The sequence below is a fragment of the Nicotiana attenuata genome, unplaced genomic scaffold (assembly GCF_001879085.1).
Source record: "Nicotiana attenuata strain UT unplaced genomic scaffold, NIATTr2, whole genome shotgun sequence".
NCBI classification, from domain to species: domain Eukaryota; kingdom Viridiplantae; phylum Streptophyta; class Magnoliopsida; order Solanales; family Solanaceae; genus Nicotiana; species Nicotiana attenuata.
The window spans coordinates 54,798-73,843 of NW_017671529.1; the positions used below are offsets into that span (position 1 = coordinate 54,798).

The following is a 19,046-nucleotide window of genomic DNA, read 5'->3' on the forward strand; positions in this document are numbered from 1 at the left end:
AACATTCATGATCGAGGCTTAGAATTCCAGGTATTCCATACAACCAAGCTCTAGAAAGATGTAACATGATCTTAAAGAAGTCTATTGGTGGAGTGATATGAAGAGGAATGTAGCGGACTTTGTGGCAAGATGTCCAAATTGTTAGCAAGTGAAGGCCGAACACCAAAGGCCTGGTGGGTTGGCACAGAACATAGAAATTCTAATGTGGAAGTGGGAGATGATCAATATGGACTTTGTGGTAAGACTACCTCGCACTCCTCGCAAGTTTGACTCAATTTGGGTGATTGTGAATCGACTCATGAAATCAACACACTTCTTACCTGTTAAGGCTACTGACACAGAAAAATAGTATGCTCACTTGTATATCAAGGAAATAGTCAGGTTGCATGGAACTCCGGTTTTTATTATCTCAGATCGAGGGGCACAATTCATAACTAATATTTGGAAGAAATTTCAGCAAGGCTTGGGTACTCAGGTGAATCTTAGTACAACCTTTCCATCCACAGAAGCTTAAGGACATGTACCAAGTAAGTATCTTGACTAACCTCGATGAAGTAGTGACGGGGCTTTTCAGTTAAACGGTACTCGTTGATATAACCTGTTTAGTAGAATTGCAATAGAAACAATACTAGAACATAATAGAGAGGGTACAAGAACAAATATGCGAAGCAGTAAATGAATACTAGAAGAAATTACGGTTGATATTTCTCAATATCAATACCAATCATTTTCTTAAAGCAATGACCATCAAACTATGGTAGAAAATCCAGAACATCCATAGTGTGAGAAATGAACTCAAGAAATCAAATCGAATGGCACGGCAACACCCTTCGTGCATTTATCTCTTACTCACCAAGCATACATATAATAGTACCAACTAAGTGAAAAAATTGCCAATAACGGTAATGACAACGTGGGAAGTACACAGGTACCAATAACAAACAAGGCAGTGCATATAGACAATGATAACAGACTAGATGGGAGGCATCGAAGTAACGATTGCAATTTAGATAGGATAACATAAATTTCACTAACTAATAAGGTAGACGACTTATAGGAAAGTACAACAAATGAGAAATGACATATATGTAGATATAGCAAACAAGAAGAAAAGCATGATCTTTATAAGCTAAACAATTAGAAGGCATGGATAACTAACATGGTAGAAGGTTTATACAAAATGGAAACAAATGAAAAATGGCATAGATGTAGATAAAACAAACTACAAGGAAAGCATGATATTTATAAGCTAGACAGATAAAAGGTATGGATAATACAACAACAACAGAGATAGAGGAGAAAGAAAGAACAAAAACGATAAGGCATATCGAAAATATAGGTGCAACTATACCAGCTCAAGATAAAGGCATAAATGTATACACAAGGAAAATATATCACAATATAATGCATCTCTCTCGTGCTCGCCTGCACGGAAACACCTTTCATGCCATGAACACATGATAATATAAAAACAATGGCACGTTATCACCCTTTGTGCTTTTACTCTCGTCCTCGCATGATAATATAAATGTAATGGCACGGCTTCACCCTTCGTGCTTTACTCTCCTACTCACACGATCATGTATATGAAATGGCACGGCATCACCCTTCGTGCTTTACACTCTTTCTCACATGATAATGTATTTGCAATGACATAGAATCACCCTTCCTGCTTCACACTCCTCCTCACCAAGAATATGTATAGTAGGAAGCATGATTAACACCAAGAACCTTATTGTTCAAGTATCTCAAAGCGATCTTCAACTCAAGTATAGAATCCAAATATCTCAAGAATAACGGATCGATGTATCTGTGATTAAGTATAGCAATGACCAAATTTAGCACATCAATAGTTTCACAAAAAGTCCATCAATTTTTTAATCAAGTTATAATAAGCTAAATCATGGTTACCAGTAGAGGTGGCAAAATGGTTAAAAGAAAACAATTATCCACCTATATTATCCATCAAAAAATAGGTTGGATAATGAACCATTTAAAAACGGGTAGAATATGGATAAAGAACCATATTATCCATTTAGAAAATGTTTAACCAAATGGATAACCAATGGATAACTAATGTGTTTAACTTTTACATTTGTAAAGCCTCAAATTGGAGTTCCTTAAGTTTGGAAGACTACGAATTGTCTCACAAGTGATCATATTTAAGAAGCCATGGATAATATGGATATCCACATTATCTGCCGGATAAACCCGTTTTTATCCGTCTCAAATACGGGTCGGGTCGGTTAATTTATCCATTTTTTAAAATTACCCATTTTGACCCTCTCCAATCCGACCCGACCCGCCCATTTGCCACCCCTAGTTTCTAGCATTGAAACTCATATTCATGTTAATATAAAAGTCAAGTAAAACATGAAGCAAGAAAGTCACATATTCCAACAAGGCACAAAGGACCATATAATCTACCCCTAGGCATTGTTAACCCTTGCACATGCAATACGCTCATCACCTCATATATGCATTACCCCCGTATGTGGCAAACAATATTATTTTATTATGAAATTTTTTTCCAACAAAGTTAGGCAAGACACTTACCCCGAACAAGTCAAGTCGATACGCTAGAACCACCATCCCTCACAAATTGACCTTCCAATGGCTCAAAACTAGTCAAAAGCAACTCAAAACTATCAAATAATGCTATATGAAGCAAACTCAAACGATAAAGGTTGAATCTTTAATCAAATACTCAAAGTCAACTAAAAAGTCTACCCGGGCCCGCACCTCGGAACCTGAAAAAACTCTTAAATCCCAAAAACACATTCAAGTATGAGTCCAACCATAATAATTTTACTCAAATCCAACTCCGTATTAATGTTCAAAGCCCAATTATTCACTTTAGAAAAGTTTAGACAAAAACTCCCAATTTCTCTTTTAGATTCATTAAATTAAATGCAAAAATCGAAGATGGGATCATGTAATATAATCAAATCCGAGTAAAAATACTTACCCCAATCCATATAGAAAATTCCCTCCAAAATAGCCCAAATTCGAGCTCCAAAACCATGTGAGAAAAAGTGACTAAATTTCAGAACAAGTAAAATAATGCAGCAGATGTTATAGCTCGAATAAGATCCTAGATGACCCCGAAACTCATATTTGATAATCCCCACATAATCCTTGTGAGATTACAACCAATATAGCCTTTTGAATCACCTAATTTGGCCTTAAAATGAGGGAGATATGATGTTTTGAAGTTTTGAAGGAAGTCTGAAATTTAATGGATAAAATAGACATTTTCGTAATTGTTTTACACCAAAAAATCAGCAAAAAAAGAATCTTCGTTTTAACACTCAAAACTCATTGGAACCTCCCAGACATAAACCATATATGCATTTCAATCATAAAACATGCTACGAACCTACTTGTGCATTCAAAACACCGAAAAGAGGTCTTTTGACCTGATATTGACCATGGTCAAACTCCGAATCATTAACTTAACTAGTTTCTCAAACAATAATGCAAAACACATCTGAGCCCCTCGGCACCCCATCCAATCATACCAACAAGTACAAATACATTATCTCGACTTATCCAAAGCCTCAAAACATCTACGGGAACATCACAACAAAGAATCACGACTCAAACGTGATGGTAGGATAGAATCACGTGTTTTAGTCATAGTTTGCAGTCTAATTACTGTATTTTACTTTTGTGCTTAAATGTTAGTGTATTGCACTTATGATGTGTTTTATGCCTTGTAGGAAGTGATTTCGAGTTAAAGATATTAGGGGAGCTAAATTGAACAAGTTGGAGCTTTGAAGTCTGAGTAAAAGCCCAAGGGATTAAACCGTGATCGCGTTCGGGGGCTAGGAGCCATGTCTGGATGTCAAAACGCGAAGCAAAAAAATTACTCAGTAAAATCTTCACTGCCGCGACGCATGTAGCAACGCGGAAGTGTATTTCTTTTGCTTCCCGTCAGAACATGCTCTTTCAACATCCCAAACAGCGCCCCGCATGGGGCTGCGCAAGGCGCAAGGCGCGCCTGTGCAGTTTTCTCAGAATATTTGTCCTGTTTCGGCAAGAAAAAGGTAATTTTTCCTGGGCCCACTCCTACATGGTATAATTACACCAAAAAGATGAAGGAACATTTGACCTTGGAAGCTCTGGAAGAGTATTGGAGGCTACAAGACACGGAATTTCATCATCTTTCCATTGATTCAATACGAGAGTTTGGATTGTAAAGTTAGATTGATGTTTTCTTATTGTTTTATTATATTTGTGATGACTTCCTCCATGATTATGGAGTAGTTTACCTTATGGTTTGACGGATATGGTGTTTGACAATTATTTGTGAATTTTAACTCTAGTTCTTGCTTAAAATCGTTTATGGAGTTTTAAATTGTTGCACCTTTATTCATCAGTTTATTTAATCGAAAGAGGAATATTTTGGTGATTATCTTTGCATTATTTTGTTTGATTTAATGCATTGATTCTCTTAAGTAATAGAAGAGCTTGTTGAATTGTTGATTAAATCAAGTTAGGAGAATATTCGAGAGTCGTTTTCCTAAGGACCAATCCATTAATGCATGATTGCATACTTCATAGTGCTTATATTAGTTCATCTTGTAGAGTTAAGATTTAATCGAGAGAGGAGTCTTGACTACACGTTTGAACTAATCTTCGAGTGAATTCGTGAGATTCATTAGAACATTAGAGTGAATTAAACTAGAGTTAAGTCTCAAATAGCTATCTTACACCTATCTTGTCAACCCTTATTCCTTACATCGATAAGAAACCAACTCTACAATCTCCAATTCCTTGTTGTCAATTGTTAATTGCTTTATTTTAGCAGTTAAACTTAGTTCATAATTAATTAAAGTGTTGAACCTCCTGAATAGCAATTAAACCAGAAATTACTCGAATATCATTTATATCAAATCCCTGTGGAGACGATATTATACTATACTATCTTTGACTAGCGAGCATCAAATTTGTGTTGTGTTTTTCGCTCGCCAATTTTGGCGTCGTTGCCGAGGATTGGCAATCAATAATGTTCAAATTAGTTTTTGGTGCTAATTCATGAATTTATTTTATTTTATTTTATTTTTTTTACTCTTCACGGGTTTCCTCCTTCGTGTGCAAGCAACATATTGACGTCTCTGGTGTATGACTTAATCTTCTTCAACAGAATTGATTCCATATAACCTAGAGGTAGAAAAGAGTCTGCGAGAGTTGAGTAAAGTGAAAGAACCCACCGGAAAGTTCTTGGGGCAACCTTCAACCAAAGAACACATGGCTAATAACGGTTAAGATGAGGCAAATTTAGCTGCAAGAGAGGCAACACAACTTAGAGAAGAAGCTGCAAGGATAGTTGCTGAGGCAGCCTGTACAGTTGCTGAGGATAAAGTCGAAGATGACAAGGGTCAACGATTCAATCTAAATCAACCCTTGATTGAAGACCAGTTCCAGAACGTGGTACCCAGGCCTGGTAGAGCATTGGGCGATTATGCCAGACCAGTCTACAATCAGGGACTATCCAATATCCGACCTCCGCCAGTAGCAGCAAATAATTTTAAGTTGAAGCAAGGCTTGCTGCAAACTATTCAGCAAAACTGTCTTCAGAGGATCCCAACACGCACTTGATGGATTTTGAGGAAATCATGAACACCTTCTGTGATGACCCAAGGGGTCATCTTTTGTTTTAGAACCCGAATCCGGGTTTCGAGGCCTTGTAAACCTCATTTTCTTTCTCCTCGATTTGCATGCGCAGTCCGGGCGCAATTCCAGAAAGCCTTAATGTGAAATCTAAGAAAAATATTGAATTTTGCCTTTTAAATTTATTAAAGTTGACTTCGGTCAACATTTTGATAAACGGACCCAGACCCGTGATTTGACGGTCCCGTAGGGTCCGTAGTAAAATATGGGACTTGGGCGTACGCCCGAAATCGAATTCCGAGGTCCCTAGCCCGAAAAATGAATTTTTGAAGAAAATTATTTGCTGGAAAATATAAGGATTTTTAGAAATGGAATAGTGTGCGATCTCGTTGGTATCGGGCCCGTATTTTGATTCTGGAGCCCGGTACAGGTTTGATATGGTATTTAAGTCGTATCTCTGAAATTTGGTAAGAATCGAAAAATTTGATGCAATTCGGACCCTTGGTTGAGAAAATAGAAATATTGAACTACCTTGAGAATTTAATGAGTTTTGGTGTTAAATTTGTTGTTTAAAATGTTATTTTGGCGATTTGATCGCACGAGCAAGTCCGTATGATGTTTTTAGACTTGTGTGCATGTTTGGTTTGGAGCCCCGAGGGCTCGGGTGAGTTTTGGATAGGCCACGAGGTGTTTGGGACTTAGGAAAATTATTACTGGTATGCTTCAGCTGTTGCAGGCCTCTGATCTCGCAATTGCGAGATCAGGCTTCGCAATTGCGAGCTTCACAGGCTTGGAAATTGCGAGCCATTCATCGCAAATTCGATCAAAAGGCTGGGCCAGCATGTTCGCACTTGGGAACATTCCTTCGCATTTGCGAAGTCAACAAAGAGGGTCAACCTTCGCAATTGCGACAAATTGTTCGCAATTGCGACAGTTGCAGACATGCAGCAGATTCGCATTTTCGAAGCCTGTCTCGCATTTGCGAGCTTCACAATTGCGAAGCTCCTGTCGCAAATGCGATATCTGCAACTAATCAAAATATCACTTAGACGGGATTTTGAACTCATTTCTCAAATTTTCAAACCCTAAGCTCTCTTAGGCGATTTTCCAAAGGAGAGTTCTTCCCCAAATCATAGGTAAACGATTTCTAACTCATTTTCTTCAATCTATTTCATCTTTTTACATGAGTTCATCTCAAAATCTAGGGTTTTACATGGGAAATTGGGTGTTCTTGGGTAGAATTTAGGAATTTTGAATTTGGGGGATTAGGACCTAAATTTAAGGTCAGATTCCGAAACCAATTGTATATCCGGACTCGGGGTGAATGAGTAATCGGGTTTTGGTCCGAACTTCGGGTTTTGACCAAGCGGGCCCGGGGTCGATTTTTGATTTTTTGGGAAAATGTTGGGAAATCTATAATTGTGTATTGGAATTGGTTTCTTTAGCATTTATTGATGTTATTAAGTTAATTATGGCTAGATACGAGTGAATTGGTGGTGGAATCGAGAGGTAAAGCGGTGGTTGAGCTTTGAAATACCCGTTGGCTTGAGGTAAGTGTTTGGTCTAAGCTTGACTTGAGGGATTAGGGATCCTCGACTAGCTTGCTATGTGAGATATCTTGTGTGTGGCGTATAGGTGTGGTGACAAGTACCTATGCGTCGCCAAATTACTTGTTTAGCCTGTTTCCTTTCCCCGTTTCCCTATATCTTGCTTTCTTGCCTTAATTACTACTTGCTCATAAATGTTTCCATGTCTAATTGCTTCATATTAACTTTTGTTCTCTTTATTGAATTATTTAATTGTTTCATGTTAACTGTTGATGTTCCCGTTGAAGTATTATTTGTTTTGTAGTTCCATTTTATTACCATTTTGGCATATATTGATTTATTGGTGCCTTATGGTGCACCTTGGTTGGTCTCGCTGAGTAGTTTTCACTAGTGAAGTTTCATTATCGTAGTGATATTCCATTATGTGGATTGAGGTATAGATAATGTGGGGGATTTGAGTTAGCTTGTGAAAAACTTGTCTTTATTCTTTTGTGATTGGTGCTGATATATATATATATATATAGGGATCGGGTTGCACGCCACAACAGGAGGAATAAGGGTGAAATGTGATTGTCTGGTGGGATCGGGTTGCACGCCGCAACAAGGAGTAATAAGGGTGGACAGGTGGGATCGGGTTACGCGCTGCAACAGGAGGAACAAGGGTGATATGTGTTGAGGAGTAATAAAGGTGGACAAGTGGGATCAGGTTGCATGCTGCAACAATGAGGAATAAGGGTAAATATTGATACTGTTGTTTATATGATGGGATCGGGATGCGCGCCGCATCAGTTGTTGTTTTAAGTATTCATTTCTGCTGAAATTCATTACTGAGATGTTTAAACTCCCTAAAGATTGGTTATAGCTTATTATTGGTAGAACGGCTGGTTTCCGTATTCATTAATGCCAGTTTCTTTTATATTACATTCTATATTTCCTTTTTGTTTAGTATAAACTGTTGCATGTTGTATATGTTGTTGGCCCCGCCGTAGCCTCGTCACTACTTCGTCGAGGTTATGCTCGGCACTTACCAATACATAGGGTCGGTTGTACTGATACTGCACTCTGCACTTTCTGTGCAGATCTTAGAGCTAGTGGCTGATCGTGAGGTTGGTTGCTATCACTGCTTCCCGGAGACCCAAGGTAGTCCTGCAGGCGTCCGCAGGCCCTGGCGTCCCCTTCTATCCTTTTTTATTTCTGTTTTATCTACTTTAGAGATAGATGTAAACTTTTCGTTCAGACCATTATTTGTAGTATTCGTAGATTGTTCGTGAGTTGTGACACCAGTTCTGGGTGGAATTTATTACGGTTTTCGCTGTTAGTATAAAGATAATCTTTTAAACTGTGTTCTTCCGCATTTATTTCCGCTGATTTATTTTTGTTAAGTTTTAATTATTAAAAGATAAAAGAAAAAGGTGAGATATTCTGTAACGTTGGCTTGCCTAGCGAGTACAATGTCAGGCGCCATCACGGTCTCGACGGCGGGAAATTCGGATCCGACAAGTTGGTAGAGCTCTAGGTTGCTTAGGTCTCACAATTCACAGAAAAACTTGGTAGAGTCTGAGGGATCGGTACGGAGACGTCTGTGCTTATCCCCAGAGGCTACAGATTTAGGAACAGTTTCACTTCTATTCATCTTTGTCGTGCGGTTTGATCTCTCAATGCTAATTGAACTCTCTACTATGTTCCTTCGCAGATGGCAAGAACACATACCGCTTCATCGGCTGATCAGTAGCCCGAGCCCCAAGTGGCAGCTCCTACGAAGGGCTGAGGACGAGGACGAGGCCGTGCTCGAGGCCGTGCTAGGGGCAGAGCTCAGCCCAGAGATCGTGCAGCAGCACCAGCGACGGAGCCTCAGGTAGAGTTTGATGATGAGGTTCCGGCCTAGACCGTTCCAGCGGGTCCAGCTCAGGTTCCAAAGGGGTTCATAGCTACCCCGGTACTCCAGGATGCTCTGCTCCGTCTAGTGGGCCTTATGGAGAGTATCACTTAAGCAGGCATACTTCCTGTAGCACCAGCCGTCTCTCGCGCTGGGGGAGGAGCACAGACCCCCGCTACTCACACTCCGGAGCAGTTGGCTCCCCAGTTTCAGACTCCAGCAGCTCAGCCAGTTGAGCTAGTTCCGTCGGGTGTTGTAGCACAGACCGGCAATGGAGCAGCTATGTCTATAGATTCTTTGTGGAGGTTAGACAGGTTCACCAAGCTTTTCACTACTACCAATGGCGGTACATCTTCAAAGGATCCCCAGGACTATTTGGACAGTTGCCATGAGGTTCTACAGAACATGGGGATAGTGGAGACCAACGGGGTCGACTTTGCTTCTTTTTGCTTATTAGTTTCCGCCAAGAAATGGTGGAGGATTTTTTTTTGGCTAGACCATCTGGGTTGCCTGAATTGACTTGGGATTAGTTTTCTCAGCTATTTCTGGAGAAGTTTCTCCCTATCACTCAGAGAGAGGACTATCGGAGGCAGTTTGAGCGCATTTAGCAGGGTTCTATGACCGTCACTCAGTACGAGACTAGATTTATTGACTTGGCCCGTCATGCTCTTCCTATACTCCCCACCGCGATAGAGAGGGTGAGGAGATTTATTGAGGGACTCGCTCAGCCTATTAGATTGTAGATGGCTAAGGAGACAGGGAGTGAGATTTCTTTTCAGGATGCGGCCAATGTAGCCAGACGAGTTGAGATGGTTTTAGATCAGGGTAGTGGTCAGGGGTCTGACAAGAGGCCTCGTCACTATGGTGGATTCAGTGGGACCTCATCTGGAGGTCGAGGTACTTTTGGTAGAGGCCATCATCCCAGGTCGTTTCATTCAGTGCTTCAGGCATCCCATGGAGCTTTAGAGAGTCATGGTCCTTATGTACCACCTTCAGGACAGCCAGCTTATAGCGCACAGCCTGCTCCCATCAGAGCACTCTTCAGAGTTATTATCGCGGTCATCCGGCCTGTCAGGGTCAGCCTCAGTTTCCTCAGCCACAGTATTCAGATGGATGTTTTGAGTGTGGTGAGTATGGGCATATTCAGAGGGCTTGTCCAAGATTCGTGGGTGTTCAGTCGCAGCAGCAAAATTCTCGTGCCATGATTCCAGCATCGCCTGCCCAGCCAGCTAGAGGTAGGGGTCAGGGAGCCAGAGGTAGGGGTCAGCCCGCTAGAGGTGGAGGTCAGGCCATTAGCGGTGGAGGCCAGGCCGCTAGAGGTGGAGGCCAGCAAGCAGGAGGCCGTCCCAGAGATATAGTTCAGGGTGGTGGGGCCCAGTCATGATGTTATGCTTTTCCAGCCAGGCCTGAGGCTGCATCCTCCGATGCTGATATCACAGGTACTGTTCTAGTTTATAGTAGAGATGCTTCAGTTATGTTTGATCCAGGGTCTACATACTCTTATGTGTCTTCTTATTTTGCTTAAATTTGGTTGTGCCTCGTGATTCTTTGAGTGCTCCCGTATATGTGTCCATGCCGGTGGGTGATTCTATTATTGTAGATCGTGTCTATCACTCATGTGTGGTTGTTATTGGGGGTCTTGAGACTAGTGTAGATCTCCTACTTCTCGATATGGTGGATTTTGATGTCATTTTAGGGATGGATTGGCTATCACCTTATCATGCTATATTGGATTTCCACGCCAAGACCGTGACCTTAGCCTTGCCGGTGTTGCCTCGATTGGAGTGGAGAGGGACTCCTGGTCATTTTATCAACAGGGTTATTTCGTATGTGAAGGCTCGGCGTATGGTTAAAAGGGGGTGTTTCGCTTATTTGGCCTATGTTCATGATTCTAGTGCTGAGGTTCCTTCTATGGATTCTGTACCAGTTGTTCGGGAGTTTCCAGAGGTATTTCCTATAGACCTGTCGGGGATGCCACCCGATAGGGATATTAACTTTTGCATTGATTTGGCTCCGGGCACTCAGCCTATTTCTATTCCTCCGTATCGCATGGCCCCGCCAGAGCTGAAAGAACTGAAGGAGCAGTTGCAAGATTTGCTTGATAAGGGCTTTATTAGACCTAGTGTCTCGCCTTGGGGTGCGCCAGTGTTGTTTGTTAAGAAGAAGGATGGATCGATGAGGATGTGTATGGATTATCGGCAGTTGAACAAAGTCACCATCAAGAACAAGTATCCATTGCCGAGGATTGATGATTTGTTTGATCAGCTTCAGGGTGCCAAGGTATTTTCGAAGATTGATTTGAGATCCGGCTACCATCAGTTGAGGATTGGGGCATCTGATGTCCCTAAGACAGTTTTTCGCACTCGGTACGGGCATTATGAGTTTTTACTCATGTCATTTGGGTTGAAAAATGCCCCAGCAGCATTTATGGATTTGATGAACCAGGTGTTCAGGCCTTATTTGGATTCGTTCGTGATTGTCTTCATTGATGATATTTTGATCTACTCCTGCATCCGAGAGGAGCACGAGCAGCATCTTCGAGTCGTTCTTCAGACTTTGAGAGACAGTCAGTTATATGCTAAGTTTTTGAAATATGAGTTTTGGTTGAGTTTAGTTGCGTTCTTGGGTCATGTTGTATCAGCAGAGGGTATTCAGGTGGATCCTAAGAAGATTGAGGCATTCAAGGACTGGCCTAGACCCACATCAGCTATAGAGGTCCGGATTTTCTTGGGTTTGGCGGGTTATTACCGTAGGTTTATGGGGGGGTTTTCATCTATTGCAGCCCCGATGACCAGGTTGGCCTAGAAGGGTGCACCGTTCAGGTGGTCGGACGAGTGTGAGGTGAGCTTTCAGAAGCTCAAGACAGCTTTGACTACGGCGCCGGTGTTGGTTTTGCCCACAGGTTCAGGGCCATTTACAGTATATTGTGACGCATCTCGTATTGGACTTGGTGCAATATTGATGCAGAATGGCAAGGTTATTGAATATGCTTCGCGTCAGTTGAAGATTCACGAGAAGAATTATCCAGTTCATGATTTGGAGCTAGCCGCCATTGTTCACGCGCTGAAGAATTGGAGGCATTATTTATATGGCGTGTCATGTGAGGTGTTCACCGATCATAAGAGTTTGCAGTACTTGTTCTAGTAGAAGGAACTAAATTTGAGGCAGAGAAGGTGGTTGGAGCTATAGAAAGACTATGATATCACCATCTTGTATCATCCTGGGAAGGCCAATGTAGTGGTCGATGCTTTGAGTAGGAAGTCGGCTAGTATGGGTAGCCTTGCATATATTCCAGTCGGTGGGAGGTCGCTTGCTTTGGTGTTCAGGCTTTGGCCAATCAGTTCGTGAGGTTGGATGTCTCTGAGCCCAGCCGTGTTCTAGCTTGTACAGTCGCTCGGTCTTCTTTGTTTAAGCGTATCAGAGATCGGCAGTATGACGACCCTCATTTTCTTATCCTTAGGGACACAGTGCAGCACGGTGTTGCCAAGCAGGTTACTGTTGGAGATGATGGAGTTTTGAGGATGCAGGGTCGTGTTTGTGTGCCTAATGTGGATGGACTTTGTGAGTTGATTCTTGAGAAGGCCCGCAGTTCCTGGTATTCTATTCATTCGGGCACCGAAAAGATGTATCAGGACTTGCGGCAGCATTATTGATGGAGGAGAATGAAGAAAGATATAGTTGCATATGTGTCTCCGTCTGATTTGTCAGCAAGTAAAGTGTGAGCATCAGAGACCTAGAGGTTTGCTTCAGAAGTTAGAGATTCATGAGTGGAAGTGGGAGCGTATCACTATGGATTTCGTTGTTAGGCTCCCACGGACTCAGAGGAAGTTCGATGCAGTATGGGTTATTGTTGATAGATTGACTAAGTCAGCGCATTTCATTCCTGTAGCAGTTTCCTATTCCTCGGAGCGGTTAGCTGCGATCTATATCCAGGAGATTGTTCGCCTTCATGGTGTGCCCATGTCTATCATTTCGGACCGAGGTACGCAATTTACCTCACATTTCTGGAGGGAAGTACAACGTGAGTTGGGTACGCGGGTCGAGTTGAGCACCGCATTTCATCCTCAGACGGACGGATAGTCCGAGCGTACTATTCAGATTTTGGAGGATATGCTTCACGCCTGTGTTATTGACTTTGGAGGCTCTTAGGATCAGTTCTTGCCATTAGCGGAGTTTGCCTACAACAACAGCCATCAATCGAGCATCCAGATGGCCCCTTATGATGCATTGTATGGTAGACGGTGTCGATCGCCAGTCGGGTGGTTTGAGTCGGGGGAGGCTCGATTGTTGGGTACGAATTTAGTACAGGATGCATTAAGATCATTCAAGATAGGCCTCGTACAGCTCAGTCTAGGCAAAAGATTTGTTCCGACTGTAAGGTTCGTGATGTGGCATTCATGGTCGGAGAGCGAGTGTTGCTTCGGGTGTCGCCCATGAAGGGCGTGATGAGATTTGGGAAGAAGGGCAAGCTAAGCCCTAGGTTCATCAGGCCTTTTGAGATCCTTGATCGAGTGGGAGAGGTGGCTTACAGACTTGCGTTGCCACCGGGTTTATCAGATGTGCATTAAGTGTTTCATGTGTCCATGCTTCAGAAGTATCACGGAGATCCATCCCACGTGTTACACTTCAGCACTGTCCAGTTGGACAGCGATTTGACCTATGAGGAGGAGCCGGTAGCTATCCTAGACCGGCAGGTTTGTCAGTTAAGATCGAATAGTTACCCTTGGGTTCGTGTTTAGTGGAGAGGTCAGCCTGTGGACGCAGCTACCTGAGAGTCCGAGTCCGATATGCGGAGCCGATATCCCCATCTTTTCACCGACTCAGGTGTTATTCTATGTCCGTTCGAGGACGAACAATTGTTTTAGAGGTGGAGAATGTGATGACCCAAGGGGTCATCTTTTGTTTTAGAACCCGAATCCAGGTTCCGAGTCCTTGAAAACCTCATTTTCTTTCTCCTCGATTTGCGTGCGCAGTCCGGGCGCGATTCCGGAAAGCCTTTATGTGAAATCTAAGAAAATTATTGAATTTTGCCTTTTAAATTGATTAAAGTTGACATCGGTCAAAATTTTTGGTAAATGAACCCGGACCCGTGATTTGACGGTCCCGTAGGGTCCGTAGTAAAATAAGGGACTTGGGTATATGCCTGAAATCGAATTCCAAGGTCCCTAGCCCGAAAAATGTATTTTTGAAGAAAATTGTTTGTTGGAAAATATAAGGATTTTTAGAAATGGAATAGTGTGTGATCTCGTTGGTATCGGGCCCGTATTTTGGTTCCGAAGCCCCGTACAGGTCTGATATGGTATTTAAGTCATATATGTAAAGTTTGGTGAGAATCGGAAGTGATTTGATGTAATTCGGACCCTTGGTTGAGAAAATAGAAATTTTGAACTACCTTGAGAATTTCATGAGTTTTGGTATTAAATTTGTTGTTTAAGATGTTATTTTGGCGATTTGATCGCACGAGCAAGTCCATATGATATTTTTAGACTTGTGTGCATGTTCGGTTTGGAGCCCTGAGGGCTCGGGTGAGTTTTTGATAGGCCACGGGGTGTTTTGGACTTAGGAAAAATATTGCTGGTATGCTTCAGCTGTTGCAGGCCTCTGATCTCGCAATTGCGAGATCAGGCTTCGCAAGTGCGAGCTTCACAGGCTTGGCAATTGCGAGCCTTTCATCGCAAATACGATCAAAAGGCTGGGCCAGCTTCGCATTTGCGAAGTCAACATGGAGGGTCAACCTTCGCAATTGCAACAAATTGTTCGCAATTGCGACAGTAGCAGACATGAAGCAGATTCGCATTTGCGAAGCCTATCTCGCATTTTTGGAGCTTCGCAATTGCGAAGCTCCTGTCGCAAATGCGACATCTGCAACTGATCAAAACATCACTTAGATGGAATTTTGAACTCATTACTCAAATTTTCAAACCCTAAGCTCCCATAGGCGATTTTATAAAGGAGAGTTCTTCCCCAAATCATAGGTCTCATTTCTTCAATCTATTTCATCTTTTTACATGATTTCATCTCAAAATCTAGGGTTTTTCATGGGAAATTGGGTGTTCTTGGGTAGAATTTAGGAATTTTGAATTTGGGGGATTTGGACCTCAATTTGAGGTCGGATTCCGAAACCAATTGTATATCCGGACTCGAGGGTGAATGGGTAATCGGGTTTTGGTCCGAACGTCGGGTTTTGACCAAGCGGGCCCGGGGTCGATTTTTGACTTTTGGGGAAAATGTTGGGAAATCTATAATTGTGTATTGGAATTGGTTTCTTTAGCATTTATTGATGTTATTAAGTTATTTATGGCTAGCTGCGAGTGTATTTGTTGGTGGAATCGAGAGGTAAAACGGTGGTTGAGCTTTGAGATACCCGTTGGCTTAAGGTAAGTATTTGGTCTAACGTTGACTTGAGGGATTAGGGATCCCCGACTTGCTTGCTATGTGAGATATCATGTGTGTGGCGTATAGGTGTGGTGACGAGTACCTATGCGTCGCCAAATTACTTGTTTAGCCTGTTTCCTTTCCCTGTTTCCTTATATCTTGCTTTCTTGCCTTAATTGTTACTTGCTTATAAATGTTTCCATGTCTAGTTGCTTCATATTAACTGTTGTTCTCTTTATTGAATTATTTAATTGTTTCATGTTAACTGTTGATGTTCCCGTTGAAGTATTATCTGTTTTGTAGTTCCCTTTTATTACCCTGTTGGCTTATATTGATTTATTAGTGCCTTATGTTGCACCTTGGTTGGTCTCGCTGAGTAGTTTTCACTGGTGAAGTTTCATAATCGTAGTGATATTCCATTGTGTGGATTGAGGTATAGATAATGTGGGGGATTTGAGTTATCTCTTGTGAATCACTTGTCTTTATTCTTTTGTGATTGGTGCTGATATATATATATATATTGGGAACGGGTTACACACTGCAACAGGAGGAATAAGGGTGAAATGTGATTGTCTGGTGGATCGGGTTGCACGCCGGAACAAAGAGTAATAAGGGTGGACAGGTGGGATCGGGTTGCGCGCCGCAACAGGTGGAATAAGGGTGATATGTGTTGAGGAGTAATAAGGGTGGACATGTGGGATCGGGTTGCACGCCGCAACAAGGAGGAATAAGGGTGAATAGTGATACTGTTGTTGTATATATGATGGGATCGAGATGCACGCCGCATCAGTTGTTGTTGTAAGTATTCATTTCTGCTGAAATTCATTACTAAGATGTTGAAACTCCCTAAGGATTTGTTATAGCTGATTATTGGTAGAACGGCTGGTTTCCGTATTCATTAATGCTAGTTTCTGTTATATTACATTCTGTATTTCCTTTTTGTTTAGTATAAACTGTTGCAGGTTTTATATGTTGTATGCCCCGCCGTAGCCTCGTCACTACTTCGTCGAGGTTAGGCTCGACACTTACCAGTACATGGGTCGGTTGTACTGATACTGCACTTTGCACTTTCTGTGCAGATTTTGGAGCTAGTGGTTGATCGTGAGGTTGGTTGCTATCACTGCTTCCCGGAGACCCAAGGTAGTCTTGCAGGTGTCCGCAGGCCTTGGCGTCCCGTTCTATCCTATTTCATTTCTGTTTTATCTACTTTTGAGACAGATGTAAACTTTTCGTTCAGACCATTATTTGTAGTATTCGTAGATTGTTCGTGAGTTGTGACACCAGTTTCTGGGTGGAATTTATTACGGTTTTCATTGTTAGAATAAAGATAATCTTTTAAACTGTGTTCTTCCGCATTTATTTCTGCTGATTTATTTTCTTTAAGTTTTAATTATTAAAAGTTAAAAGAAAAAGGTGAGATATACTGTAACATTAGCTTTCTTAGCGAGTACAATGTTAGGCGCCATCACGGTCCCGATGGTGGGAAATTCGGACCGTGACACCTTCTAGTATACTTAAGGGCATTCTCCTTTTCTCTGAAGGATAACGTGAAGCACTGGCTTTGTAGCTTAACAACGGGGTCGATCAGGATATGGAAAGATATGACTAGAAAGTTTCTTGACAAATACTTCTCAACTGCAAAAACAGTGAAGTTCAAAAGGGAAATTCACAACTTCTACTAGACGGACTCCAAAACAGTTTTAGAGGCTTGGGAAAAATTCAAGAAGATAATGAGGAAGTGTCAGCATAATGGGATTGAATTGTGGATGCAACTCCAGGACTTTTTGGACAGACTTACACCTCCCTCACGACGAACTCTGAACACTGTAGTTGGAGGTCCTTTAATGAATAAGATTCCTGAGGAGATTGTGGCAATATTTGATGAGCTCTCTGAAGATGCTAACTAGTGGCCTGCTGAGAGTAATGATAGAAGAAAATCAGTTGGGGTTCACCAAGTAGATTATAACACAGCAGTGTAAGCCTAACTATAAGCCATGGCCAAAGAGATAAGAAAGCTGACCTTAGCCAAGGTCCAGAGCCAATCATCACCAGTTTATGATTTCTGTGGAACAGGTCATCCATTGCATGAGTGTCAGGCCTTAGCTGCAGATGAAGTGGTAAATGTTGTGGGAAACTTTGACAGGGGAAACTACCAGGGTGGTAATAATTTCAATCTTATAAGATAGAGGCACCCAGGGAAGATAACTCTAGACCGTAGGGACAAGGAGTTCCAAGATTTCAAAATCAGCAGATGCAGCAATATTAGCCTCCACAGTCTAATCAGTCTAGCATGTAAGATATAATGAATGTCTTCATTATCAAGATAGATGAGAGGTTTGACGCCCACGAATCAACTATCAAAGAACCGGGCACATCTTTTCGGAACCTGGAGAGACAGGTTGGGCAACTTGCTACTCTATTATCTAAGAGGGTTCCAGGAGCGCTCCCTGCTGATACTAAAAGAAATCCAAAAGAAACAATAAATGCAGTGTCTTTGAGGAGTGGGCACGAATTGTAAAATCCCATAGCAAAGCAAAAGGATGAGCCAATTGAAAGACATGCAGAGATTGTGGAAGAGCATAAAAATGATGACATTCAAAAAGGTGCAGGGATGGTAGAGGATGATCTCAAGAAGAAAGGGAAGATTAGAGGTCAGAAAAAGATGAAAAATGATAACTCAACAAATAATGAGACTAAACAGAGCAAATACATGCCAGCTCTACCTTTTCCCCACAATAAGAGAGAAGTTGGAAAAACAATTCGAGCGCTTTCTAGAAGTGTTCAAGCAATTGCATGTGAATATACCTTTCACAAAGGTACTTTTGCAGATGCCAGCTTCTGCTAAAGTCATGAAGGAGATATTGTCCAATAAAAGGAAAGTGGAAGAGACATCGGTTGTCAAGCTGACAGAGCATTGTAGTGCCGTCTTGAAAAATAAGCTCCCTAAAAAATATGGAGGTCCAAGGAGTTTTACTATATCTTACTCTTTAGGAAGTACTAAATTTCAAAAATCTTTGTGTGATTCAGGTGCTTCTATTAATCTTATGCCTTTGTGTATTTTCAGGAAATTAGAGGGAGAGATTGGAGAAATCAAGTCAATAACTGTGTCCTTGCAGCTGGCAGATCAGACCATAATCATACCTGAAGGAATAGTGGAAGATGTGTTGGTTTGGGTAGACAAATTTGTGTTCCCTGTGGACTTCATTGTGTTCAACATGGAGGAGAATAGGGAGGTCCCTCAAATTTTAGGAAGACCCTTCTTGGCTACGAGCAGAACAATTCTTGATATTCAGGAAAGGCAGCTCATGCTCAGAGTGGGGGATGAAAAGCTGGTCTTCAAAATGGAAGGAGAAAGGGGGCCCTGAAAGAACAAATTAGAAAGAATGAAGCTGATAAGTGTGGGGTGTACCCAAAGAAGGCGGACAAGAAGCTCTTAGCATGGATGTGTGCACTGGGCCGGGCATGCAAAGGAGATCCTGACTTTGAATCAAACCCCAGCTAGATGAATCATGGAAGTTTCCTTTACCTCTTACTCTTTATATGTGTGTCATGGGGACATGCCGCAATTTAAAGTGTGAGGTTGGGAATTTATATATGTATATGTGTGTTTGTAATCATTTTTTTTATTGAAG

General features: G+C 41.8%; 1 protein-coding gene across 1 annotated transcript; it reads left to right on the forward strand.

The window, feature by feature from the left end:
- Nucleotides 1-17,408: 17,408 nt before the first annotated feature.
- Nucleotides 17,409-18,779, forward strand: LOC109208813. The gene is made up of 3 exons (XM_019371966.1): nt 17,409-17,574; nt 17,943-18,160; nt 18,243-18,779. The coding sequence occupies exons 1-3, from the start codon at nt 17,409-17,411 to the stop codon at nt 18,777-18,779; spliced, it is 921 nt and encodes a 306-aa protein (XP_019227511.1).
- Nucleotides 18,780-19,046: the final 267 nt, after the last annotated feature.

Bases quoted from the DNA above. Each gene is read 5' to 3' on its own strand.
- LOC109208813 (XM_019371966.1), top strand. From the start codon at position 17,409: ATGGCCAAAGAGATAAGAAAGCTGACCTTAGCCAAGGTCCAGAGCCAA. The intron at 17,575-17,942 runs GTAATAATTTCA...AAAATCCCATAG, and splicing joins CAGGGGAAACTACCAGGGTG to CAAAGCAAAAGGATGAGCCA. The intron at 18,161-18,242 runs GTTGGAAAAACA...GTACTTTTGCAG, and splicing joins TTCCCCACAATAAGAGAGAA to ATGCCAGCTTCTGCTAAAGT.